At 43.4% G+C, this 26,854-nt stretch overlaps 1 protein-coding gene across 1 annotated transcript; it reads right to left on the reverse strand.

Annotated features, from left to right (window-relative positions):
- Positions 1-2,075: 2,075 nt before the first annotated feature.
- Positions 2,076-22,418, reverse strand: LOC142563236 (uncharacterized). The gene is made up of 8 exons (XM_075673788.1): positions 22,348-22,418; positions 19,944-20,120; positions 18,774-18,851; positions 11,568-11,767; positions 8,620-8,790; positions 6,343-6,470; positions 4,340-4,574; positions 2,076-2,285 (listed from the first exon to the last, which is right to left on the reverse strand). The coding sequence occupies exons 2-8, from the start codon at positions 20,116-20,118 to the stop codon at positions 2,076-2,078; spliced, it is 1,197 nt and encodes a 398-aa protein (XP_075529903.1). The 5' UTR covers positions 20,119-20,120; positions 22,348-22,418.
- Positions 22,419-26,854: the final 4,436 nt, after the last annotated feature.

The raw sequence follows: 26,854 nt of genomic DNA on the forward strand, positions 1-26,854 counted from the left end.
GGCTTTGAGGTCTGCTATTCAATTTATACACGCACCATACGAAGTCCGTGTAGCCAAACACATCCTTCCTCTAGACGCTAATTCAAACAATTATTCGCAGATGTGCGCCAATCTTAGCAATATAAACATCACAGACAACGATTCTTAATAAGCGACATTTCTCACTCTTCGGAAACACTAAGCGTGTCGTTGCTGGCATTTCTAATGACGATTCATCACCAACGTCCTGCTTCAGGGCTCCCAGAACGATTGCGTTGCAGGCCAAAGCGATCAGCTCCCCCCGTGCAGATTTCTGGCAAGCCTCAACGTGGTCCCGGTAAAATGCGACTTTAGAAGCAACAATTACGGGGCCGTATAACGTAAAACTATTCCAATATGTTTTATTATATTGTCCTGACGACAAATTTGCGTGACCGTCGACGCAAGCATCGGGCGCACATCTGCATAGTTGTCTGAACAAACCAATCAAACGCTCCCCTCGTTCATAGGAGGTCACTTTTGTTTGCTTGAAAAACGAATAACATTGCCTGCACTGAGCGGTTTGTCTTATCTAATTGTCTCACAAGAGGCGAGCAGCACACTCAAGTGGAGAGGGATTCCATGGTGCCGAGCCAGTGCACTGAATATCGATAACCAGATGAAGAGGGTGGTGGCGGCGTCTACGATTGGTCCGCTTTCCCTTACTTAGCTTGAGGTGTCTTGTCGACAATCCTGGCGGCATACAATGGAAGCTTAAGAATGACGCTAAAGCGGATCCTCTGCAAAGAAGAGTCTGCAGAACGAGGTCGTAAACGTGCCTAAAGTTCTCGAAAACAATACACCGCCATGCAGAAAGTTTTATGACAGGGAAATAAACCCATGTTCTACGGCAGGGGCCAGTACCAGTGCCGGAGCGATCCGCGGCAGCCATCTTTTATTCCTTTCGGAACGGAGCAGCTTGCCGCTATTCAGAAGAAAATGAACTTTTGTTCGGCATATTAATGCATCTTTAACGCGTAGACGTCACTTTTACGCGGTAAGTTTTTGCGGTTTTGTGACGTCGCGTGAGAGGCAGGTGAAGTGAGTGCAGCCCGAAACCTTTTGACCAATAGCCGAAGGCTAATGCCGAAAAGGCGACGAATCAGAAATAACTATTTTTGTTTTGTTCGGTCAAATTATGCATAATGAGTGTGTACACGTCATATCTGATGGGGAGCTATCGCGTTTTTCGTGACGTCGCGGGAAAGATAGGTGAAGTGGGGGTGGTCAAAAAAGTTTTTGACCAATCGTGGTGGGCCGATTGCAGGATTGGAATAGAAAAGTTTGGAATAGTTTTACGTAATAGCGCCCCCAGATTAGATTGTAAAATATTTTACACCCTTGAAAGTTGATAAAGGTTTAAACAACGGTGAAAAAGTGCGCATCTAATGGGGTGTTCATCTGAACGAGATATAAACAACATAAATTTTGCACCACATTGAAACTCCATTACGTTTCAAAGCAAATTCTTGGCTTCAACGCATGTTGCGCTGCATTTATATCTGATACTGAACACGTCGTGGCAAGCTGGCCCTCATCGCCGCGCGAGAAGCGTTACCGAACTCATTTTCAGAGGCCTTGCAACACTTGTCGATCATGATCTAGATGCACGTATCTCCTCAACGGAGCACCACCTGATCGCTCTCGAGTTGACCTTGACTCCGGTATCACATTATTCCGGAGTGTATTGAAATTAGGCCCAGTTTTCCAGAACGCCTCCCATAAGTATGACTTCGCCAGTAAAGTATAAATGGTGCGCACAGAACCTTATGGACGAGTGCGACATAATGTTGGAATTCAAACGATTAGTGCGATGATTCGTTATTTGGTTGACGTAAATTCGGCTATACAATGCGGAGCAAATTGTTGTTGCCTTACTGGCCAAAGCTACATCCGAGCTTCAGCACGGATGCAGTAACGGACGCTTTTACATTTGTTTTCACGTGCGGCGTTTTTTTTTGTTCTATTTTGATGTGTACAGAAGTCCACACACGGTCACTTTCGCTTTCCCCCTCCATCAAAATGCAGTAACCACGGCTATGCAGCCGAACCCGCAACTATGGCCCCGGCGGGGGGCGGGGCGCGTCATATAGCAGTTGGGACACAGTGGCATGGCGACCTGCATTTTTGACACTGGCAATCTGACCAGAAAAGTCTATTTGACTTACGATGCTCTCCAATTCCGAGGCCATTTTGTATCCCAGCCAGGAGAGCCGCTTGGCGTACGACGCCAGAGTGTCCCTGAATTGCGGTATCCACCAAGAGAACTGCGTGCATTAAACAGAGCAGAAAGGTAACGAGGATCATGAACGCACTACGTACCTGTTCTTGGTGAGCATTTCCGGGGCCTTAGTCGCAGATATAGTTGGCTACTAAAACGGGGCTGTCATTCTCAGGGACAGCGTGACCTAAAATCCGACGACTAAAAATTCCTCAGACACAACACAACACCATGCACAATTCATCCTCAGCAAGCGTGTGCGAGAAAAGACCCAAAAAATTACCCTATGACTGTGTTAAAAATGCTTTCAGCGTTAAGATGAGCGTACCAAAGAAGTGATGAGAATAGATATACCTTAGGAAATTTCAGGAAAAATAACAAAAAATAACATTCTTTTAGCATATGTTACGTAGGTGAGTCGAATCATAAGGTAAGCCCCTTGGCTCTCCCCGCGCTTTCAATTTTTTTGCACGCGTTCAGCTCTATTCCCATGGTGGAAAAAGTTGTGTTTTAGATTTCAGTGACCGACAGCCCCAAAGCAACGCGGGAGCTATGCGAGACGCCGCAGTGGATAGCTGCAAGTTTTGTCTGTCCACCTTAGTTTCTTTATTCTGCAGCTGTAAACAAGTGTACGAGTGCTTTAGTTTCGCCACCACCGAAATGCAGCCGTAGCGGTAGGAAATAGAATCCGCTGCTTCGTTGTAAACAGCTGAGCGCCATAGCGGAAGGTAGTTACGCTTTAAAGTAACACAAGAGGCTAGCAACATAGCCAGAGAAAGATAGCTTCAGTATCTTAAAAGAACAAGTGTCAACATACCATTGCCCTGTTATGGAAAATTTTGCCCTCACATCAGCCAGAAGAAACTGCAAGAGCTGTTTGTTAGTACAGGCTTCGAGTATTTCATATTCTTGCGACTACCAGCAGTCACGACTGATGAGTGGGTTAAGTAAGTGCTTGCTGAAAGGTTTTGGCGGGCTGTAAATGTTTTCAAGACATCATTTACCAGTTCAAAAAAGAGTAGCTAAGGAAGTGAAATTGTTAGCCTGGGGGCCGGACAAGTTGACCTATTGAGCACTTTGTCATGAACACTAGAAAACCTAAAAGGATAAATCTTTAAAAATATCTGACGTTAAAGTGCGATGCATTTGATCTACGCACAAAACGTGCAGGCGAAAATCTAAAAATGATTTAGTTCTTTGAATTCATTAGCTTATTATGCAATAATAACCTCTTTTTCTCGAGTGTGCCTACGCCCAAGCCATTGGTGCACGCAGAAAAATTTTAGATCTCCTAGAACACAGTTCGGTGTGATTTACGGCAACAGTTCCCGCAGTAACAAGCATTTCTCACACAACTTTATCAACAGCATCCTTCACACTTTCTCTCATCTCACATGATACTTGCAGGCGCCCTACATCTCACACGTGTTTATCCCTTCCATGTGTCCAGTGAGCTATATAAAAAGGTCACCCAGATTTGCATAAAGAAGCCTGTCGAACGCAGAGGCATTCTGCAATAATAAATTTTGAATGACTTCGCCATACATATAATGAGTTAGCTTAGACAACACAGGTCACTAGTAATCCTAGATTGAAAAAAACAAAATAGATATTCTCTACGTGACTTCGCTCCAAGTGTATGCCTCAAGGAACGTCCGTTCACAAGCTGCTCCACACACCGAGGACACCGCGCTGCAATTCTGTGCGCAACTTGACGCAAAATATGTTGCTCGCTCAAATTATAATTTGACCCGCCGTGGTTGCTCAGTGGCTATGGTGTTGGGCTGCTGAGCACAGGGTCGCCGGATCGAATCCCGGCCACGGCGGCCGCATTTCGCTGGGGGCGATATGCGAAAACACCCATGTACTTAGATTCAGGTGCCCGTTAAGGAACCCCAGGCGGTAGAAATTTCCAGAGTCCTCCACTACGGCGTGCCTCATAATCAGGAAGTGGTTTTGGCACGTAAAACCCCATAATTCTTTAAATTATAATTTTCAGCTACATTTGGTAAGCAAATTCACAAAAAATGGGTGCCTCCAAAAGCTGTAACCGCGTCAAGCCTGTACTAAGAGGGAGTTCCCCTCAAGATTGCTCCTGACCTCCCTGACGAGGTCCTCGCGAACGTTGGTTCCGGCGATGGCCTGCAGTAGCAGCGCCTCCACGCCTATCGGACACGTGCGCTCGGCGAAGCGCAGGCACAGCTGGGGCCTCGTCGGAAGGCTTCGGTCTCGGTACGGCAACCGCGCAGTGTTAGTCGACCGCGCGTGGCGCTCCGGGAAGAACACGCTCAGCTCGTCGGCCACGCACAGCGCCATGAAGTTGAGCACGTGCCACCTGCGATCCCAGATACGAGTCACGTGACAAAGGGAGAACGTTGCCATGCGTGTTCACCATGAATAGTCAGAGAGAATATGCATAGTTCTCAAGAAGGGCTAAAATTTAAATGTTCTTATTTATTTGGTTAATTACTTGGGTAATCGGTTAGTTCATTTATTTCTTAATTAATTAGTTATGTACGGAAATGTGTAATTGTTTAATTTGTTAATCAATTGGTTTGTTCATTATTTGGTTGATAATTAGAGAGTTCTCCTAATCAGTTGGTTAGTGGTTTATTCATTTATTAACTTATGTGATCAGTCATTCTCTCGTGGATAAATGAATCGACCTATTGACTGATTGATGAAATCATTTCTTCGCTCATTGATTCAATTATTCGCTGATCAGTAAATTCGGTTACTAATACTATCTATCCTTTTTATTCTTTGATACAGTTATTACATGGATCACGTACTTGAGAGGTTGAAAGATTGGTTGAGCGATTAGGGCAATCGCAATATTTCCTCAATTTTGAGGGCGGAATTTTCGGGCAACGACAGTAATCACTGATTCCTGCCATCATTCATTATTTAGTGACTGAGTTATTGATAGATTGATTCATTCGCTCTGTGTAAAGTTCCAAAAGGAAACGGTGGGACTATGAAAGCTGACGTAGCAAGGAGTTGCATCCCTTATTTTTTCTTTATCGCCGTGCGTGTTCTCCAACCTGCTAAAAAATTTGGATACTCGAGCCCGTGTAGATCAATCGGAGTGCACACACCACGGCGAGGAACAAGCCGGTTGCCGCAAAATTCTAAAGCCATAGCGCAAGGGTTGAGATTATGCGCTCAGAAGCTTTCGTTCAGAAAATAAATAGCCGTATTCTTTTCCCCCGCTGATGTACTGCATTTCGTGCTTTTATAAGCTAGCGGATCTAGTCATGAAAATGATTACAAGGTGCAGCTTAAGATATTTTTTCCGGACGCTTGCCCTGTTATAGTGTGTATTTAAATACAAGTATGGAGGCCCTCCTCAAGCTTATATAGCCGTGGTGTTTTTCCAAATTTGTCGTCCATGAGCCAATGTCGGTAACTGCCTCCCTGATACATTAGTAGCTTGGCAGATCTAAGGTTCTTTTCTGGAGTAGCCCTAGTTCCTGACCAGATTCTAGATGTCAAGCAAAAAAGTTAAGCAGCACAATGCGCTTCTATTTATTCAAAGAAAAGACGGGGAATGCGGGAGATGGCAATTCAAGACGATGAGCAAAACGTGAACAAGGTGAATGCAGGAGCCAACGTTTCGACAAGTGGACTTGTCTTCTTCAAGACAAGTCCACTTGTCAAAACGTTGGCTCCTGCATTCACCTTGTTCACGTTTTGCTCATCGTCTATTTATTCAAGCAGTTTAGTGCATGCGCGAATTCGTAGCCGCGCTGCCCCACCTCATCACAAGAACATTTGGACTCTTCTCTGCTGCCGTGACCTCTAAACATTTGCTCGCGATGGTTGACAACACACAAATTCAGCATGTATTTCCCATTGGGGGAAGTAGAAAGGCCTCGGGCTATATCCACCATTTCGACAACACCATTTGCGCTCGTCTGGTCAAGTTGTTTTGATAGTACGTTGGCTACAGGCTCAGACTGCACTTGTTCTCCCACCGGTTGGCGTTGCGTTTCTATCATCCCCTGAACACGTTCTCTTCTTTGGAAAATTACGACTGCAGCGCAACGTATGCGCTACATTGGCGTGTAACTGGTTTAAATTTCAAGGAAGAAGTTACTCACGGTTCGTACTGACCAATGAGCACAGCCATTTCCCGCAGGTAGCGCATGTTTTCTACCATCACCAGCGAGTTCTGGTCGAAGATGCGGGCCCCTCTCAGAACGGTGTCGAGAAAACTTTCCCAGTCCCACTGCAATGTACCAGTGCGCAAGATCAGCCATGGATCGCGTCCTTGAGATTTCATGGTCATTGTCATGTCCATCCTCTCGACCTAGCGAATTTCGGCATCCACAACACCCTGTGCGCGGGTGGCGATAGGAATCTGCTGTTCCGCATTAGCAACACTCTTGCAGCTGTAGGTTCTTGATTAACGAGAAGAAAGAAAACGTTAATAGAACTGGCATTGAGGTTTGAAATGTATTTTCCAGAGCGGTCCTTCATAAGATAAATGCTACTGCCGGCCCGCGTGTTCCAGACCACGGGGTGCCGTTATTGAGACGCAAAAGAGTGGTTCAGGTCAGAGTACTGGGTATGACGTCCATGGCAAAGAACATTGAAGTAATGCAGCGCCAGCTATGCAACTGGAAATGTCACCATTTCAAGCAGGCGTACACGACCAAGCGTTCTCAAAGACCGTTTAAAACAACTCTTCGACCACGACACGCGACTCTAAGGGTGCTAAATGAGCTATGGTTTTCAAAGGTGTTGCGTCTCAGAACTTACATAATGTATGGGCGGTAGATGTTTCACAACAGTGCGCACGGGCTGGCTTGCGACAACTTCAGTGGTGGCAGTCGCCTGAGAAAGAAAGAAGAACGGTGGCGTTAATTTTAAGTCCACTGTGTACGGATGCAAATATACAAAGTTGACTTCGCGAAGTATGATATGAGCTACTAGCGTGTTTCATTGAAACCGAAGATAGCTTGGGTTCGAATCCGCAGTGGCGGGGTCAGTTAGTCCCGCTCTTCATCATTTTCTTAAATGCGACTACGCACTCATTGGCACTTGTCGCTCTAAACTTTGAGATTTCACATTCATGCTATCAACTGAAATGCCGGTAACACACATGCGGTTCCGACGGTGACACGCAGTTAACTCCGTTCAACTTGCTAAGCTTGTTCAGTCGGCATATTCGTCGCGCATGCATCCATAGGCGAAATAGGTGTAGGTCACGTGCTCCCAAAGCATAGCACTTGCCGCTGTTAATTTTTATGTGGACGAAAAGACAAACGAGTTTTTGGTTCAAGAAAAATTGATCGCACCTAAAGAAACACTAATCAGGAAAATAATCCGAGCTTTATAAGTAAATTGCACTTCTCGAATACCAAAAATGTCACCCTTACCACCCTAACCATGTGAGGAGGCCAGAAGAAACGCAATAAAGGAGAGATGGCGTTAAACTTTCATCGCCCAACTGTCTTGACAGCATTGCTATTTTATGGCCCCTCCTTATGCCATATAGTTACACTTTTATGGGCAAAGATATTCTAAAACATCCGGAGTGTGAACTTGGCACGTTTCAGTAACTTTTACTGAGCCACGACGGTACACAAAGGAAAAGTGGTTTCAAAATTGCGCCCTCACACTGATGGATCGGCACTGGTCTTCTCGCAAGGAATTGAAAAAATCAAGTAAATTCTGAATTTCATTTTTTTCTTTTAATCAGGAACGTACTCTCATTACATTAACGGACACCTAGTTTTGAAAGAATGCTTTATCCGTTTAAGCTTATTTGGTACTTCGTTGTAGTATCCCATTTAAGTGTTGCCTTCGTATGGTTGCTACTAACAAAAACTGGAGCATCTTGCTTCCCCTCATTTCTCTTGTTTACTCTTTTGGGACATCACAGCAGGGACAGCTTGCACGGATCATCGGAAATGTTGATTTTTTCCTTATTATTAAAAACGTTGCAGAAGCAGTAGAATGCTACCACACAGGAAGTTGTCCAGTGGCATTTCCAACCATTGTGATTTTTAGAAGAGAGATGCATTTCGCAAGGAGTTGAATGTTTGCTCCAAGAGGAACAGCTCTGTAGTGGAATGAGCACGTGAATAAAAACAAGTACCTCAAGCACAATGAACCGCCTCTACCTTTTACGGACAAATAGGGTGGTTACTTGTTATGCAACATGAATTGTACATAGCGGAGGCACAGCAAACCACCGAACAGGTTTATACCTTTGTTATTCTACAACTTTCCTGCAGCTTACTGTGCCTCGAGTGAAGTTTTTCCAATCATGCTTGAGCCTATCCACAGGTAAGACGTTTAGCGCCATTGGCGTCCGTACAAGACTTGCTCGCACTCGTGTTGGTAGCTACAACCTGTCCAGTTTCCCTTACCCTCCCGATGTCCTTGAAAATGCTGAGGGTGGCCTCCACGTCAGTCATTGTCTGCTGCCTGAGCGAAGGCATCAGAGTCCTCAGCGTCCACCAGGTGCTGATGAGACGGTCCAGCTGCTTGCTCGATTCGTACAACTCTAGACGGGGCACGAGTGGGCTGTGCCTTGTCAGCTGCAGCGACCAGTGAATGCGATATTATATTACATCTCAAAGCAGTGTGTTGAAAGCTCTTACGATTTGTGTACATGGTGCTTAAACATGGCCGTACATCAACAGTCCTATATAGCCATGAACACAAGCAAACGCATGCTAGCTCCTTAATGACGGCAGACATAAATACCTGGAAACAATGTTCATTTTTTATCTAAATGCACAAGAAAAACTGCGAATAAGTATTTCTTACTAAAAAAATACTGTGCGAAACATTTTTCTTCAATTGGGAGAGACTCAAGGCAGAAAACTGCAAATGTACTTCGCAGGCCATTTATAGAGTCGCTTGGAATTTGTAAAGCCAGCTCTCGCGATATATTTACTCTCTACTCAATACATTATACTCAATACCGAAACTCGGCAAGAAAAACAGTTTTCTGGTATGTTGTCTGTAGACTTAAAGCTCGTCAATTATCGGTTATAGCTAATTTTGCAGAGATAACCCCATCAGCAATTTACATGCAATACGCAGTCTGCAACAACTGTAAAAGATTCTATCGCACGCCTGTAATGGACCGATGTTGACATCAAGTTCAGTTCAAGAGAGGCGATGTCTTGAGCACGGTGACATGGGCGCTGACGCGGTGAGTGTCTTGTAACTGCTATCACAATGAAACTAAAAGGCTCACGCCGCTGCGTCTGCAACTAAAGCGTATTGTGTTTCATCTTCCCAGAGTAACGACTTGAAACCATTACATGCTAAGTTAGTTTAGAGTTTATCTGAAAAGGGACGTCGCACGCGTGAACGCGATGGATTCTGGCGTCAGGTTTCATTCAAGACAGTTGATGTCTAGAGCATAGTGGGCAATTATGAATCTTGATCTGATGTGACATCAGTTATATAGCTGGTATTTTTTCGAAGACTGCCACAAATTTCTTATACTCAAATAGCTCAAGATAGGGATGAGATTCTTTATAAACCGGTTTACTGAAAACGGCGAACATGACAAATCAACCTACGTGTTCTCATTGCCTCACTAATTAGGCAAATAAAATACTTAATTTAGTTATGCAGCACTAGTACATGACTACTGAAATTGTAAACATTGCAGCTACTCAGGAGGTTATCTTAGATCAGCTTTCAATACGCGCAAAGAGTCCTTCTACAGACCCGGCAGCATAAGAAAGTTTCTCGCTGGCTGGCTGCAAGACCCAAACTGAAAGTTTGAGGAGCACAGAAAGCCACCTGCACGAGAAAACTCAAGTGTTGACGACGTCGGACGTCTCATGGTAGGCGTCAACTGGAAGCCAAACGATCTCATTTTCTTATTATTAATTCGACGTGGTAATTACGGCTCGGGTCAGGAGTGCGCTTCCCTCGTACGTCATCAACGGAGCAAAACAAGGCGTAGTACACAATTTCTTTGGTAACGCCTCTCGAGAGTTTTGCTTGGCAGAACGTGATGATGGGGCTTTCTTTTTCTACAAAATATAAAGCCATCTGTTCTTTAGTTTTTATGACTGTATACCGAACTATGATATTCATACTTAATTTGCATTATATCGACGATTGAGTCTTTAGACCCAAGGGAGTTACAAATAAGCAATCTGAGTCCTTACATTATACGAAGGCGACCATTAGTCTAAACCTTACGCAAAGGACTCAAGCAAAGATTTTTACTCGTGCATAAAGTTGTAACAAATCTGGCAACCGCATTTGACATAATAAATCATACTTGAAGCAGCAGTTTTGTACACATTAGACTAATATTCTATAACCTTCCCCTTTACCACAGTATTGTAAGCAGGACACCGGTCTCGCTCAAAATATTGAGTGGACCTTGGTCTAGAACTCCCAGTATTTGTGTACCATTGTTTACAAATATTACAGATGTAAATTGAGTTATTCAGCTTATAAACAGACTCAGTAACTCCAATCGATTGAGCAAGGAAAAAGGTGCCTCTGACAACAAACTTCGGCAAACCCGCCTCCTGGGTGTGGATTTACTGTATATTCATCATAATATGCGTCAAAAACAACACGCGGAACTTCTACGTAGTGGATACACAAAAAAATGAAAAAAAGATTGGTTCGTCAAATGCAACACCATTTCAAGACGATTCTTTTTATTGTATATTTTTGCGGGGTAATTTGCCCCAAGACATACGTCAAATGCAGGCACTTAGTTAATAACGCATACGTGCATATTCACTGTCATTTGTGTCATATACCACATAAAGCAGGCCGCAATCTGCCGCCACAAAACAATGTATGTCCACAATATTCCGCAGGGAATATGAGATATTCGTGTTAATATACTTTAGAAATTCAATGCAACTTGTAAAAGCACCCACTATGATTGGTCAAAATTGGAAAACTCTCGCATATGAGAAGCTTCATAATGAGAAGGATAGTCGTAGAGTAGTGCACAACTCCAACTTTACATTGTTATTAAGGTAACCACGAAAAGACGTCCAGGCTCTGAAGGTTGCACAGGAATAGAGAATTGGGCGAGTTGGATTACGTTTTTCATTTCACAGGGCAACGAACCGGCACCTAGAAGCGCTTCTGTCGCATCTCCTTGTAAGCGTCAATTCGTCGCGCTGCTAAGTGATTAACTTGATTCAATTCGTCAACTGCTCTCTATTCCAGCACTTATGTCGTTTCTTGTCCGTCTACATTCCTTGCGCCGCTACCTTTCGAACGCAGAACTTGAACTTAATTAACTATTGCTCAAGTTGCTTCTAAACAATCAACTGAAATTAGCAGGAACGTTCAGAGGTGACGACTAGCTAACCAGAATTTCCTGGTACTCCGCGTGGGCGTCGGGAAGCTGGACGTGTAAGAAGGGCGCAACGTCCAGGTGCCTCAGCGAGAGTGCGACCACCTCATCCAGCCTCCAGGTCCGGTTGCCGTGCTCGTGAGCAAAGGGAAAGCCGCCGAGACCCACGGTCTCCAGGGCGAACAGGAACGACTCACGGGTGCGAGCAGCCGTCTCTGCATCATCGCACACCATGGCAGACGTTAGAAAAAGAAACGTTGGTAAACTCTAAAAAAATTTTGTTAATTTTCTAAACCTGCATGGACATTCTAGAAAATCTACTGAATATCAGTGTAAACATTTTAAAGGGGCTAATCGATAACGTTTGCGGTATGTCTGCTTGAATGTCGCTCTCTGTCATCAGCTAACCTGTTTCACGCCAACTTTGCTCACTGAGCACTCCGTGGTCTAGTGGGTAGAGCAGTAGGCTGCCGTGCTCAGGTAACCAAGTTCGAAACCAACTGCCACACCTAGGTGGGTCAGTGGTTATTTAACAATGATCATGTGCTGCTCTTCGAGGAACCTTTCTTCATGTACACTTTAGTCACTGCCTGTGTGCCGCTGGCTATTTCCGCCCTTCAATGAACCACATTTACTCCAACTTCGGTGACTGTGTGTTTGCCACTGGGTGCATGCTGCTCTTCAATGAACATGCTTCACGCGAACTTGGGTACCTGGATGTGTGGCGCTCTACAATGAACCTCAAATGTGACGCCATTTTCGGTCGCTGGTGACGTGTCATTGGGTATACACCGCTCTTCATATCAACCATTATACCAGAAAAGACATCATCGCCAATTGTACACCCATCAAGAAAGATTTCTAATCACAATGCCTACGCCAATTAACTCCGAAGGGTGTATACATCGCCATCTTGTTTTCATTGAACAGTGCCGTGAACAGGGTCAGGCGCTCATTTTAGACTGCCCTATAAGTTCGGGATCAGCCCACATTTTTAGACGGCACCACCTTCGGTATACGCTCGCATTTTTTTAGGGATCGGTGGCCTATATATTTGCAATAGCTAAGTAGCTGGAAAGAAACTGGTCTCACACATGCCAAGAAAGTTATTCGCATTATATTACCCTTATAGATGTTTCAATGACCGGTGGTGCTATTTTGATCGTCAAATTGATTCACTTTGTCAACTTTTGTCAGTTCTGATGTGGTCCTGATTCACTGGAAGGGTCCCTGTGGCCTGTCTCATTCGTTTAAAACGCCAACATAGTACAATTCTACAACACAGCGTAAATGTAGAGAGCCAGGAATAGCAACCCGGCTTTGTTTCCTGAGCAATTATGTAATCTAAGAGCAAAAGATAGATGAATGATACAGTCACAAGAACGATCCGTCTTCAAGCGCACAGTTCGTGTAATAAAACGAACCTTACTGGAGGTTCCTTCCGGGGATTCGGTATGTCCGCTCCGTCGGATACAGATAAAGTGGACAGATGACGTAGACAGGGTAAAAGTTAACTGTACCGATACCGGAAGGGGCGTAATCAAATGTAGGCAAGTCCTTAATGTGGTCAGGTTGGTCACATGGGTTGGGCGATGGCGGCCCCGCGGTCGCATGGGCAGTAGAGTGCACAGCGTGTGTAAAGCAAGGCATAAAATATCCTCACTTCTATCGGGGTCAAAAATTTGGCCTTCAGGTAAAACGTCGATAATTGTCTCTAAACGAAGACAACGAAGCCTAAAAAAAGCATTTATTTTACTTGAGTTGCTGGGGTGCCTCCACGGCTATATTGCAATGGCGGATAATAGGCCACTCGAGACGTGCTCAGGCCATCGGCGCCGCCGTATCTGTTCATCATACTCTCGCGGTGTCACTACGAAGAGTCAGTGAAGTGCGATTCATACTAAAAAAAATTGGCAGATTTGTCCAAAGCACGAAGCCTCGGCAGCGAAAGCAAAGTTTAAAGTTGCGTTTAAACTGCTCATACGGGATTTTAACTATACGTGAATGTGCCATATTGATAGCACGCAGTATGCAAGACAACTTCTGCTGTGCAGTAGGAACAGCGCCCTGGCAGCTACCAGGCGTCTCACAACGTTAGCGTGATGAAGAGCACCGCCGGTGGTGTCGCACGCGTCGCTCCTCAATGGTGCACAAGATGATGGGAATCCACCAGCGTTAATAAGTGCCCAGTTCGATATTAGAAAACGTTAGCTATAACCAGTGCATACACACAGTGTCACAACAGAAGCGCTAGTGCACAAGATGTCCAGCGGAAGGCAGAGTGCTGTCCGAGCTCCGTCACCAAGGTGATTTAGTTTAGTGTTGACCTTACGTCCCCTTCACTTCATTGTTGTTTTTTTAAAGCCAACCGCACTCTGCCTTTCTGGAGACCCTCTAATCCTCTGCGCATGTGCTACGCATGCGCCTTTGATACGGAGCGCACCACAATGATGACGGCGACGGCGCGAGCACCCCTCGATTGGCATTGCTATCACAACTGCAGCACTGTCACATGACATGAATGTTAATGCGTAAGCATTCTTAGGCGACTCACCAAAGAAATCTGTCTATCGATCTGTCCGTCTGTAACGCGTAACACGGTGAGCTTCAAAAAGAAAAACAGAGTAATTCCAAAGGAAAATCCTGAGACAAACGTAGGGAGTGCTCAGTTTCGCCCACGCTCTAGCAACTTGTTAAAATGTGTTGATCCCGCTGTTATCTCTGTGATAAGACGCAACATGAACTACATATTTGGTGGGAGTATCATTCGACCGAGAAAAAAAAGAATCATTAACATGCACTTGTGCCATATCCCGTCATGCGCTTTTTATTACGATAACTAACGGAAAACAATATAACATCGTAATAATGTTAGCTTGTCAAATAAAAACAACTAAGCTCGCAATCATGCAAGGGTAGTTTCGTGCTTAAAGAGCGCGTTGTAGTGTTACTCAGATAACAATACTCTCGTCTTTGGCAATACTGATAACGTGCTGTCACGCCACAGGGGCCTTGCTTGAATAATTGGGTTAATTAACTGTTTGTATTTCACAACGAATTTTTGAAAATCTGGTGATGTAAAGTGCGCAATAACTTGCTACTTTAAGTACGTTGTACAGAGATGCTTCGTTATTTATAAGCAGTGTACGAAATTCGCATAAAATGTGATTAATATGGGCAACAATTTAAGCAGAGTAGGCGGTCCACCACCAGAACGTGCACAAAAAGAGCCCTAAGGATGCACCGAAACACCGAGTGTTTGGCTGAGTGCACTCCTCCGTTGAATGACACTTCGTGCACCTTTGAAGTAAAACTGTGGTTTCCACGCATGTCGCCGCCACATGAGGCCACCACAACGAAACTGCCGGACCATTCATTAATAAAGCTTCTTTTCTCTCTCTCTCCCTCCACGCATGTCGAGCAAAATGTGCGCTATTGGAGGTCAACATATGATCAGCACACTGCAGTGAGCATGCTTCACTACCATGACATCGGGCCAAATCGATCACAGTGAAGCGCCACCACGTGGTACATAAGAAACTGGTACATAAGAAGCCGATTAATGAGTTAGCGGTAAGAGGGAAAATAGAGGAATTCCAGATCAAGCTACAGAACAGGTATACAGCTTTAACTCAGGAAGAGGACCTTAGTGTTGAAGCAATAAACGACAATCTTGTGGGCATCATTAAGGAGTGTGCAATGGAAGTCGGTGGTAACTCCGTTAGGCAGGATACCAGCAAACTATCGCAGGAGACGAAAGATCTGATCAAGAAACGCCAATGTATGAAAGCATCTAACCCTACAGCTAGAATAGAACTTGCAGAACTTTCGAAGTTAATCAACAAGCGTAAGACAGCTGACATAAGGAAGTATAATATGGATAGAATTGAACATGCTCTCAGGAACGGAGGAAGCCTAAAAACAGTGAAGAAGAAACTAGGAATTGGCAAGAATCAGATGTATGCGTTAAGAGACAAAGCCGGCAATATCATTACTAATATGGATGAGATAGTTCAAGTGGCTGAGGAGTTCTATAGAGATTTATACAGTACCAGTGGCATCCACGACGATAATGGAAGAGAAAATAGTCTAGAGGAATTCGAAATCCCGAAGGTAACGCCGGAAGAAGTAAAGAAAGCCTTAGGAGATATGCAAAGGGGGAAGGCAGCTGGGGAGGATCAGGTAACAGCAGACTTGTTGAAGGATGGTGGACAGATTGTTCTAGAGAAACTGGCCACCCTGTATACGCAATGCCTCATGACCTCGAGAGTACCGGAATCTTGGAAGAATGCTAACATAATCCTAATCCATAAGAAAGGGGACGCCAAAGACTTGAAAAATTATAGACCGATCAGCTTACTGTCCGTTGCCTACAAAGTATTTACTAAGGTAATTGCAAATAGAATCAGGAACACCTTAGACTTCTGTCAACCAAAGGACCAGGCAGGATTCCGTAAAGGCTACTCAACAATAGACCATATTCACACTATCAATCAAGTGATAGAGAAATGTGCAGAATATAACCAACCCTTATATATAGCTTTCATTGATTACGAGAAAGCGTTTGATTCAGTCGAAACCTCAGCAGTCATGGAGGCATTACGGAATCAGGGTGTAGATGAGTCATATGTAAAAATACTGGAAGATATCTATAGCGGCTCCACAGCCACCGTAGTCCTCCATAAAGCAAGCAACAAAATCCCTATAAAGAAAGGCGTCAGGCAGGGAGATACGATATCTCCAATGCTATTCACAGCGTGTTTACAGGAGGTATTCAGAGACCTGGATTGGGAAGAATTGGGGATAAAAGTTGATGGAGAATACCTTAGTAACTTGCGATTCGCTGATGATATTGCCTTGCTTAGTAACTCAGGGGACCAATTGCAATGCATGCTCACTGACCTGGAGAGGCAAAGCAGAAGAGTGGGTCTAAAAATTAATCTGCAGAAAACTAAAGTAATGCTTAACAGTCTCGGGAGAGAACAGCAATTTACAATAGGCAGCGAGGCACTGGAAGTCGTAAGGGAATACATCTACTTAGGGCAGGTAGTGACGGCGGATCCGGATCATGAGACGGAAATAATCAGAAGAATAAGAATGGGCTGGGGTGCGTTTGGCAGGCATTCCCAAATCATGAACAGCAGGTTGCCATTATCCCTCAAGAGAAAAGTATATAATAGCTGTGTCTTACCAGTACTCACCTACGGGGCAGAAACCTGGAGGCTTACTAAAAGGGTTCTACTCAAATTGAGGACGACACAACGAGCTATGGAAAGAAGAATGATAGGTGTAACGTTAAGGGATAAGAAAAGAGCAGATTGGGTGAGGGAACAAACGCGAGTTAATGACATCTTAGTTGAAATCAAGAAAAAGAAATGGGCATGGGCAGGACATGTAATGAGGAGGGAAGATAACCGATGGTCATTAAGGGTTACGGACTGGATCCCAAGGGAAGGGAAGCGTAGCAGGGGGCGGCAGAAAGTTAGGTGGGCGGATGAGATTAAGAAGTTTGCAGGGACGGCATGGCCACAATTAGTACATGACCGGGGTTGTTGGAGACGTATGGGAGAGGCCTTTGCCCTGCAGTGGGCGTAACCAGGCTGATGATGATGATGATGAAGCGCCACCACGTGCATTTTAATACGTGACGCCAACCGCCTATTCCCGACTAACACGGCGAGGGTGCTGCCACCTGTTGCCCGATCACGCAGCGAATAGCAGAAGAAAGCAAAGTTGCTACTCGGTTGAGGACATAGCCGTATAGCAGTTGGCTTCGTGTCTATAGAGATACAGCTGTTTATGTATAGATACAGACTGTTTTACGACTGGCGTTTCTTTTTTACCGTTCCCGCCTGCTGTGGTTCGCATTTCCAGGTTTTCTTGTCGGACCTTCCCACAATTTAAGCGTGTGGCACTTTCGACAAATCTCCATTTTTCGTTTGAGAGGTGCTTTTTGATAGTCATCTTTTGTGTATGCCGAAGGGGTTGTCACCATATATCCCTGTTAGTCTTTAAATACTGTTTGATTTGATAGCGCCGTGTGGTGTCAACTTCTTTTTCTTAATTTCTGTCCAGTAACGCTGTTGCAGCCGTGAATTCATGTCAATTCGGCCGATCCCCCACCCTACGGAACCGAAGCCTACCTGTGGCACCGCTGCTGGAACTAGTCTCGTGATTTCGTTCGCCTTTCCTAACGTGGCAAATAAAAAATGTAAATATTTTATTTTCTACAACGTGTAACTTGAAACGAGACGTAATGTAAATAAGTAATTCATTATGGTTTCAGTTTCTTTCTTGTTTGCCCATTCGATATTTTGTGTACATATGTGCTCTACAATAAAGTTGGAATTATTAAGAAAGCATACCTAAAGTAAACCTTCTATATTTCCAAGCACAACGACCATGCCGTGGTTGCTCGGGCTGCTGAGCACGAGGTCGCGGGATTGAATCGCGGCCATGGTGGCCGCATTTCGATGGGGGCGAAATGCGAAAACACCCGTGTGCTTAGATTTAGGTGCACGTTAAAGAACCCCAGGTGGTCAAAATTTCCGGAGTCCTCCACTACGGCGTGCCTCATAATCAGAAAGTGGTTTCGGCACGTAAAACCCCAAATATTATTATTACCATGCCCTAAAAATAACGTGAATACCGATCCAGGACGTGCCTTTTCGCTAGTTACTTTCTTACAAAGTGCATAGCGAAATGGAATTGAGCTGCCTGAAGAGCAAGCACGTTCCCAAAATGAAGAGGTAGAGGTATTTTATTCTATGCTGTAACACCTCCCCCCCCCCCCGCCCTGCTGTTACGCACTTAGGCAATGCGGGGTCATTCTTGAATGAAGAAAAAAAATATAAGGACGCGCCTTACATTTTTAGCTATCTTCAAAGGCAAAATGGCGTCCGCATCTTCTAATGAATGCTTATCCCCTGTTGGCCTGCCTGTCGGCTTTCCTCGGAGTCTGATGACCAATTTTTGTAGCGAATGACCGTCGTAACAAAAGGAACAAATTGTGTGCAACGTTTAAATGGACATCAGTTGAACCGATACGGAACTCATGACCGTCCCCTTTACAAAACCAAAGGAGCTATGCGAGGTTTCAGAAACTGGCACCGGCATGAAGCGCGCCTGCACTACTTCGCGTAGAAAAACATGTGCAGGAGTTTCGCCACGGTATTTTTCGCTTCATAGCCAATAAAAAAGGATATAAAAGTACTCGCTCACGGGTAGAGGAACAGTTGTGGACAAAGGTAGTCACTTCCGCAAGAGCGGTGTCCATGGTCCGGATGTTCTTCGCATCTTCTGCGTGTCAAAACAAAAAGGCAATCTTAGAAAAAAAGAAGCTGCCACCAAACACGAAAATAAACATTACGTTTTCTCCTACAAAGATTCCCTGGTTGTTTTCCTTATTCATGTTACGACTATTCAGGCAATCTCGCTGACATTGTGGTCCCAGAGGGCAGGCAACACATTTTACTTGCTTCAAATTTCCACTGCATTCAATGATCCAATTCGGCTTGACACTTCTCAGGAACATTTGGGTGAATTTGTGTTCTAAAAGATCGACGAAGCTGCCAAAACGATCCATAACTGAGAACACGAAACAATGGGAGGTGCGGAACGTTGCAAGTTCGTAAGTACATTGCAGCTTTTTTCTTTCATCAATACGAAATTTGTATTTATTTATTTCACAAAGTGAAAAATCCCTGACGTCACTGCGTGCTTTTTTCGGGAATTTCTGACTGTCTATTTTCTTTATTGGAATTTCTTTTTTATTTATTTATTTATTTATTTATTTATTTATTTATTTATTTATTTATTTATTTGCAGTTGCATACAGAATTAAGAAACAAACAGCGGAGAGGTTGGCAGCATGAGTTTTGCACACGACTAAGGAATGCTCACCAGTAGAAATAACACAATAATTTAACTTTCTTTTATAGGTTTCCTCATTTTCTAAGCATGCGCAACTTAGTCACTCAACCACAGCATAGAATACTTCACTTACATAGCCCGGGAAAAGACCCATGAGAGAGCAAATGACTTCCCTATATGGCTGCTGAAATTTTAAACACGGACATATGATAACCCTGTTTTCTGCGCGATTGCGCTAGTAATGCTGTGACGGGGGCTGCTGGTGAAACAACATGGCCAGACGCGGTGCTTAAAGGCGTAACGAGGGCCGGGTTAGCGTAACGACAGGTTATCACGCTTAAGCTCGTCTGCGTTCTTGTCGTTGACCCGTCCCTCATTACGCGTTGTAGCAGTATAGGTCTAGCCACGACGCGATTTCGACACGTGCGCGCAGTCGGAGATGGGATGGCAAATATTTTCCCTGTCTATAATTGTGGCGTTTTCAGCGTCATCGGCATTCGAGAAATTACAATGACGTACCTTGGACATAGCGCAACGCCGAACGGTACAGGTAGCCGACGCTGGCATGCTTGTAAGGCAGCCACTGCGGGTGCGTCCGGTTCAGCAGGTCTTCGGTGCACACGAAGCTGTAGAAATCGCTGCATGGCGGCGCCTGCCAGCTGAACAGTCCCTGAGGCTTGGCCTTGAAGTACATAGCTGGAACGGCATTATGACGCAGAACGTTACCGCAGATATCGCTTGTAAACTTGGGCTGGCCTGCTAATAACGAAGACTAAAAGATGGAAAAAAGAAAGCACTTGACGAGAAAGAAAGGTATTTAGGAACTAGTATCAGCGAGTGTCAACTCAGATGCTATGTTATGCTTTAATGTTGTGTACAAACAGTTTACCTACGTATGAAAGAACGTGCGGCACGCATCCGTGAAAAAAAAGTCGGTATCAAAGCTGAACTTTTTTATTTATTTACCGTATAACTACTGTCATGTACAGAGCAATCCACTGTTAAATGGAATTCCTTACCAGCAGTGAAGTCAGTACAACTGGAATGTTTCCATGCTTTTTATCAAAAATCAGACTGTTAATACAACCATTTGCACATAGGCATACAAAGTGAAATAACTATGTGAGCTTTTTTGCCCTACCTTAGCAATAATCAACGGTAGTATACTACTGACTACATGTTTCCTTTAACAGTTAATAATACGGCACTACGGTGCTTCCTAATTTTAAGGCACCCACTACTAGCCCTTTCGTGCCAGATGCTACAGTTGGCGAAATGCATGAAGAGCGTGGGTGCGAGGATGATAATAGTGATGCTGATTATTATCATTTGAGGCATCCTCTGAGATTGGGAACACGACAAATAATCACCTAGCCTACGTGGGCTGCTTCAGTTGCGCCATATAGTAATCGAGCATTCTACTTCAGCCAGTTATACTGTAAAATTACTAGTATCCCCGACGATCCCTTCCGCATCTCATCGCCGCTTTGCGTAACCATGCCGACGACGCCATTTTGTGTCGGTGATAACTATAGCTATTATCGGAACAACCATGTTCTACTTCTTGGATGGTGCAAAGACGTCCGCACCAGCAATTCTTAGAGAATAGTGCATTTTTTTTTCTTTTCTAATTCTGCAACACGACAGAGTCCTGCAACTCCAAAACGCATATTAAAATGGTGTCAATAGGATAACAAATAAAAAAATAGGGCGAATGAATTTCTACTTCCACTTGGGGTACATCTACGCAATTGTTACCAACCCACCAACAAAATGTAGTATCCCTATCGGGCAATAACCTTAGGAAAATGTTGATAAAAATTTATTGGTGAGGTAATGGCTGTTCTTACTGCCCTAGATAACTCAGACTTAGTAATTGCAGCCTTTATTAGGTAATAACTACATTTCATGCGCAGTTAAGGCGTTTTACTATCTAAATACTAACGCCATAGATTCGTGAATGCACGGAAGTTGGTAAAAGGCACTACCGCTATTTGCGCGGGTTTTATGTGCGTAATGACTATCTTAATGCGGTATTTATAAAGTTATTTCTATATTTTGGTTGCAATAATAATTACATGTTACCTTTTGGTGCAGATACGCGCAATGAGCAAGTTAAGCAAATTAGGTTCACAAGCTTGTTTACTTACGGACACTGCAGTATGAGCAGTATATATATATATATCTATATATATATCTATATATATATATATATATATATATATATATATATATATATATATATATATATATATATATATATATATATATATATATATATATATATATATATAGGGTGTATTCAGAAATAAGTAGCAAAGTGTCCCGTTCATGGCAATCTTCGATGCGCTGTTCCACTTGTTTATTTCTGCATAGTGCCGTGTTTTACCCCCCGCTTAATGTTCTTACCTATCATGATTCTTGAATGGTAATTATTGGTGATGTCATTAGCGTGGCTAAACTGCGCAGAAAGAGGGCATACGGGTGCCATCACTACCCATATGGCTCGTAAACTATTAGTGATTGATCCGTTTTGTTTGTACCAGCTTCTCCGGGTAGGGAATGATATAATATCTGTACCGTTACCAAGTGTGGTTACTATGATCCATAGCAATGTTTGTTACAAGCTTTTACTACCACTCAGACAGTAGCTGGCATGTTATTTGTTTCTTCCCTAGCGCACGTCTGAAACAACTGAATGGCGCACAAACTTCCGGTATTCCTCGTATATCAGCTGTTCAGTGGCTTCATCAAGGGACGAAAGCCCCTTATCGTACCTGTATTTGAGTTCGTCGTCCTGTATATAGGACGAATACGATTACGCTGACCACGGAGCCTCGTGGTGGCTGAAAGTGTTCACGTGCGAGGACACTCAATTCGCAAGCGTGTGCGTATCGTCGCACAGCCACTCCAGCCAACTTACACTCGGGCAGGCACGGCTTTTCCACGCATTCTGGCGGAACGCTGCTGCTGGTGGAGCCGGTGCTGGTGGCGACGCGGGTGGCGTCCGCGAACTCGCCCTCTTGGCCACCGCGTCCTGGAAAGTATTAGCTCAGTCGAATGACAAACGAATCATCGTAGAGAAGCTCACACACGTTCACGTTAAGCTGAAACGCTAACAAGAAATTATGTAGCGCTACATAAACAGCCTGCAAGGTTGGTCATCTACTGCTAGTCTTATCTTTAATATTTATTGTGTAAATCACACTAATATACTGGGTATCTCACCTAACTTGAGCAAAACTTTAAAAATACGCAAATGCCGCGTGGCTGGACCGAACTAAGGTAATGATGTTTGCCGTCGCTTAAACATGCTAAGACTTTTTTTTTTGCAGTCCACTTAATTGTATAATCAGTGCTACTTAGGGAATCGACTTCTCCAACAATTTAATTAGATGATAAGTATTAGCGAGAAAATAGTAGAGCAACATGAAAAAAAATTAAAAACTCCCGGTACAGCTTTCTTTTGCTCAATATGTGGAACATGAAGGTGTTTTTTCTTTTTTCAAAAGGTCCACGAATACACGCAAAGTGCTTGAATCGGCCAGTCACGCGGCAAATTTTGCGTGTATTTGTGGCCTTCTTTCATGCTCGCAAAAAGCATTTTCGTGTACCACGTATCTGAGCAACAGAAAGTTATATCGGTAGTTATTTTGCATGTTGCTCTACAATTTTCTCGCTGATACATTTCATCTAATTATATAATTGGAGAAGTTGATTCCTTAATTAATACTAATTGCACAATTATGCGGACTGCAAGAAAAAGTATTAGTATGTTTTAGCGACGGCAAACAAGATTACCGTGGTTCGGTCCAGCTATGTAGCATTTGCGTACTTCTTTTTAAGTTTGGCTCAAATTACGTGAAACATCCTGTATAATATTGACACAATCACTTGAAGCACGCGTGAATAAATTGGTCTCTTAAGAACACTCCTGGCTTCAATAAAACCGCTAAACAAACTTCAAGAATTTTTTTTGTTAGGTCGACAAACATGCGACTTCTATAAGCTACTAACTATTCCGTAGAATGTTTCAATAGTACTGCTCTTCAAATTTGAATGACTGTCTTTAGATAGCCGAATACGACTCATAAACACTGCGAACTATTTTCTCGAATGCGCAACGCTTTAATCTCTTGGGATAAGTAAGATCTTGGTCGTATACTATTACTTGTTTTCTTATTCGAGGAGGGCTTCCTTCAGCGTACAAGAAAATACATATAAATGGGCGGACCTAGCATTGTGATGAAACTTAAAAAAGATTTTGCACTAAGACTCATTTGCACCTTCTTAAACATAGCGTCTTGTGCTTCGGCTTCTATATCAGGTGTCACACATAAATTACCTGATATACTATAAACACAAACACCCGCACTTTGGCCTTTTACCTGCAGGCTCCTAAAGAGTTTCTATCTCTTAATGTTACATTTCTACAACCTACTGCTTTTACATAATATAAGCCTGTAATCACGCATATCCTGCTCTGCCGACTATTATGCCAGGATGCATCGTCACCGCAATTAAGTCTTATGAGATAATAACAAACTGCATCCTTACCGGTAACTTTTCTTCCTCGAATTCGTACCTGGGGGTCTGAAATTCAAAAAAATATAATTGATATTATGCTACAAAAGAACAAGCGAAGAATCTAATGAACTAAGATGACGTAGTTTAGAAAGCCTACAGATAGGTAAATGGATCTTCGAACAAACGAAAGCATCAGTTTCCGTATTCCTTCTCGCCCTTTTAGCTTTGCCATTATTTCGGCAGAGTATAGCACTGCTATGCAGCTTAGCAAGAATTTAAAATAAATTCCTATATTTGCGTATGTTTATGTTGTTCCGTAAGTGCCACAACGAATTTGTCACGGTGTGCACGAGATATGAGACACTTTTTCTTAATGCCACTCGCGGTTATTTCGCGCGCACTGAATTCAAATGGAACAGTTGTGCGTTGCGTCGGGTTGGCGGAAGGACAACAATATGTCCTCACTTTAGGCATAAGGCCACTATCTGTGACCAAACGCAGTAATTTGTAGGCAAACCTTCATCTCTCAGGAGGCCTCTCCAACGTCGGCCTCCTCCTTCGTTCCTCAGTACTAACAACGAAACTGAGAACTACATTTCTTTTATTTAGGTAATTGTGGCTGACTTCTTTTTTGTTTACTTAGCTATTCCTCCGATACTTCGCGGAGCACATTTACAACAGACCAGTATCAAAGCAGTACCGCTGCAAACTGTACAGCGCGCGAAAAGATTCCGCGCACTCAGCTGAAGCCACGCAGACGAAAGAATAACCACTCGCAGCTCTGCAAATTTTATAACACGTTATTTTGACTCGGTTCCAAAATTTCGAGGAAAAAGAAAAAAGACGTAAATGCATCTGGTCTTGCCTGTTAGGCATCTGTGCGACAAAGTAGTATCGTCGAGCATGTCTTGGTAATAAGGAGAAGAAAGAAACACATCAAGCCAACAAACATAATTTGTAGTATGTTGCACAAGATGCCTAAACAAAAGTACACCTCAGGCAATGAAGCCAAGCGAAACCGTAGTAAAAGTGAACAATCGCTTTATTTTGGCGAGTAGAGATCATATGTAGAAAACTTCATTAGCTACATTGCGTGATTGAAATAACTAACAAAATAATTAGGTGTTTGATTCACTCGAGTTGCCTCTATAGCTTTCGTTGCTATTGTCTTTTTTGTGCTGTAAAACATAAGTGCACCAGTTCAACTCATCCTTATTGCTAATCAAAGTGAGAAAGTTCTTCTGCTCTATTTCTTATTAATTCTTTTCTCCATTATCCTATTCAGTGGTTCTTGTGCACACTGTTCTGTTTTAAACTAGCAGTTAGTTCATTGTACTCCTGAAAGTAATTTCTTGTTTCTTTGTTTTTTTTTTGATCTGCATTATATATTTGGATGTGTGCTACAATTATTCTTAATTTATTCCAGCAGCCTCACTGATGCCCGAATGAGGTTTTATGGAGTACTTGAATAAACAAAAATGAAAATAGGCAAGTCTCATACTAACCTCAGATGGTTTTTAGCGCAACGAAAGAAGGCACTCAATTATTTTAGTCAAAAGCTGGTCATTTATTACTCTTGTTACAAGGATCCTTGAAACGCGCCCGCACAGACAGGTAAAGATAGGTTTGCGTACGGGTTGGGTTGAGAAGCACAGGAAACAAGATGGCGCACACGAGCAAGAGGGCGAAGGTGGCGAGGAGGATGATGGCAGCACAGAGACCCACGTGCGAAAGGCGGAACCTGCAAATAAACGAGAGTGTCAATGTTGGATTGTCGTTCATCTTTATAGAATTGGGATGACGTGCTCGCGCATTATGCCAATCTCATCCAACGGCGAACAGAAACAACTGTCACAAAAAAACTCTGTAGGCTTTCATGTGCAATAGTCACACAACACACAACACACACGTGCGCGCAGACACACACAGAAATAGATTGCTGGTGTGCTGCCGCGACTTCGTTGAAAATATCCGTTGTTGGCATAGTATTGTCCACCTACGTGCTCCATTTCGCGTCGTCTTTTTGTGTTAAACGAAAATCTCCCCGAATCGGCCACCGCACAGCCAGCGTCATGACACGTATATTTGATCCTTACCAAACGTAAGCTCACACACACAGGCAAACGCAAAAAAAAATTGTAACTTCACAATTTCGAAATGTTAAAAAATTATGAGCCTCCAAAACACATCTTGAAATATACGGCAGGTGTCTTTCTTTAGTTGCTCGTAAACTTTTTAAAGGTTGCCTATGGTAATAGCACAATCCTTGAGCTAAATTCCTCGGTGAAGCATTACTTCTAAGAGGCACCAAATTACCTTACTGAATAATTAGCATACGTGCACTATTTACCTTCTTTAATTTGTTACGTCACGGCACATATTGCGACCCACAAATCGTAGGGGGGTGAGTTCGCAAGGCCCATCCAATTGGAGCACATCATCAGGAGTACACCAATTTCGATAGATCAGTTTTCAGAGTGTCCCACGAAATACATTCGTTCAAGTTACTTTTGTGTTTCAATGAATGCAACAGCGTTTTCTTAAAATAATAAGTCGAATGAATAGTAGTGGATCTTTACTGCAAGTCTGACGGCTCGTATCTTGAAACCGGTGCAACCTTCAGAATTCTTTCCAAGTTCATATGCCTTGGGAAACTCGCTAGCTACAATTCGCAGACTGCAATATGTCTCCCAATTATGTAGTAAAAAATTAACTACTGAATCCTTCAATTAAGCAATGCAACGTTTCATTGCTCATGGAAGTAATGTCCGTCTTATTGTGTAATTTAGTTGTAGGGTTAGAATTCTGCTTTAAATATTTCAAATATTTCCTGCAGTTAAATAAAAACAACATCCTATTTTTGACGCGAAGTTTTCTTGAAGCTGTTCAATTAATACTATAAA

This window comes from Dermacentor variabilis, chromosome 11, assembly GCF_050947875.1.
Source record: "Dermacentor variabilis isolate Ectoservices chromosome 11, ASM5094787v1, whole genome shotgun sequence".
Lineage (NCBI taxonomy): Eukaryota > Metazoa > Arthropoda > Arachnida > Ixodida > Ixodidae > Dermacentor > Dermacentor variabilis.

Coding starts and splice junctions, on each gene's coding strand:
- LOC142563236 (XM_075673788.1), bottom strand. CDS start 20,118: ATGTACTTCAAGGCCAAGCCTCAGGGACTGTTCAGCTGGCAGGCGCCG. Junction 18,852..19,943: donor GGCGTTGCGCTATGTCCAAG/GTACGTCATTGT, acceptor TTTGACACGCAG/AAGATGCGAAGAACATCCGG. Junction 11,768..18,773: donor CCACAACTGTTCCTCTACCC/GTGAGCGAGTAC, acceptor GCGATGATGCAG/AGACGGCTGCTCGCACCCGT.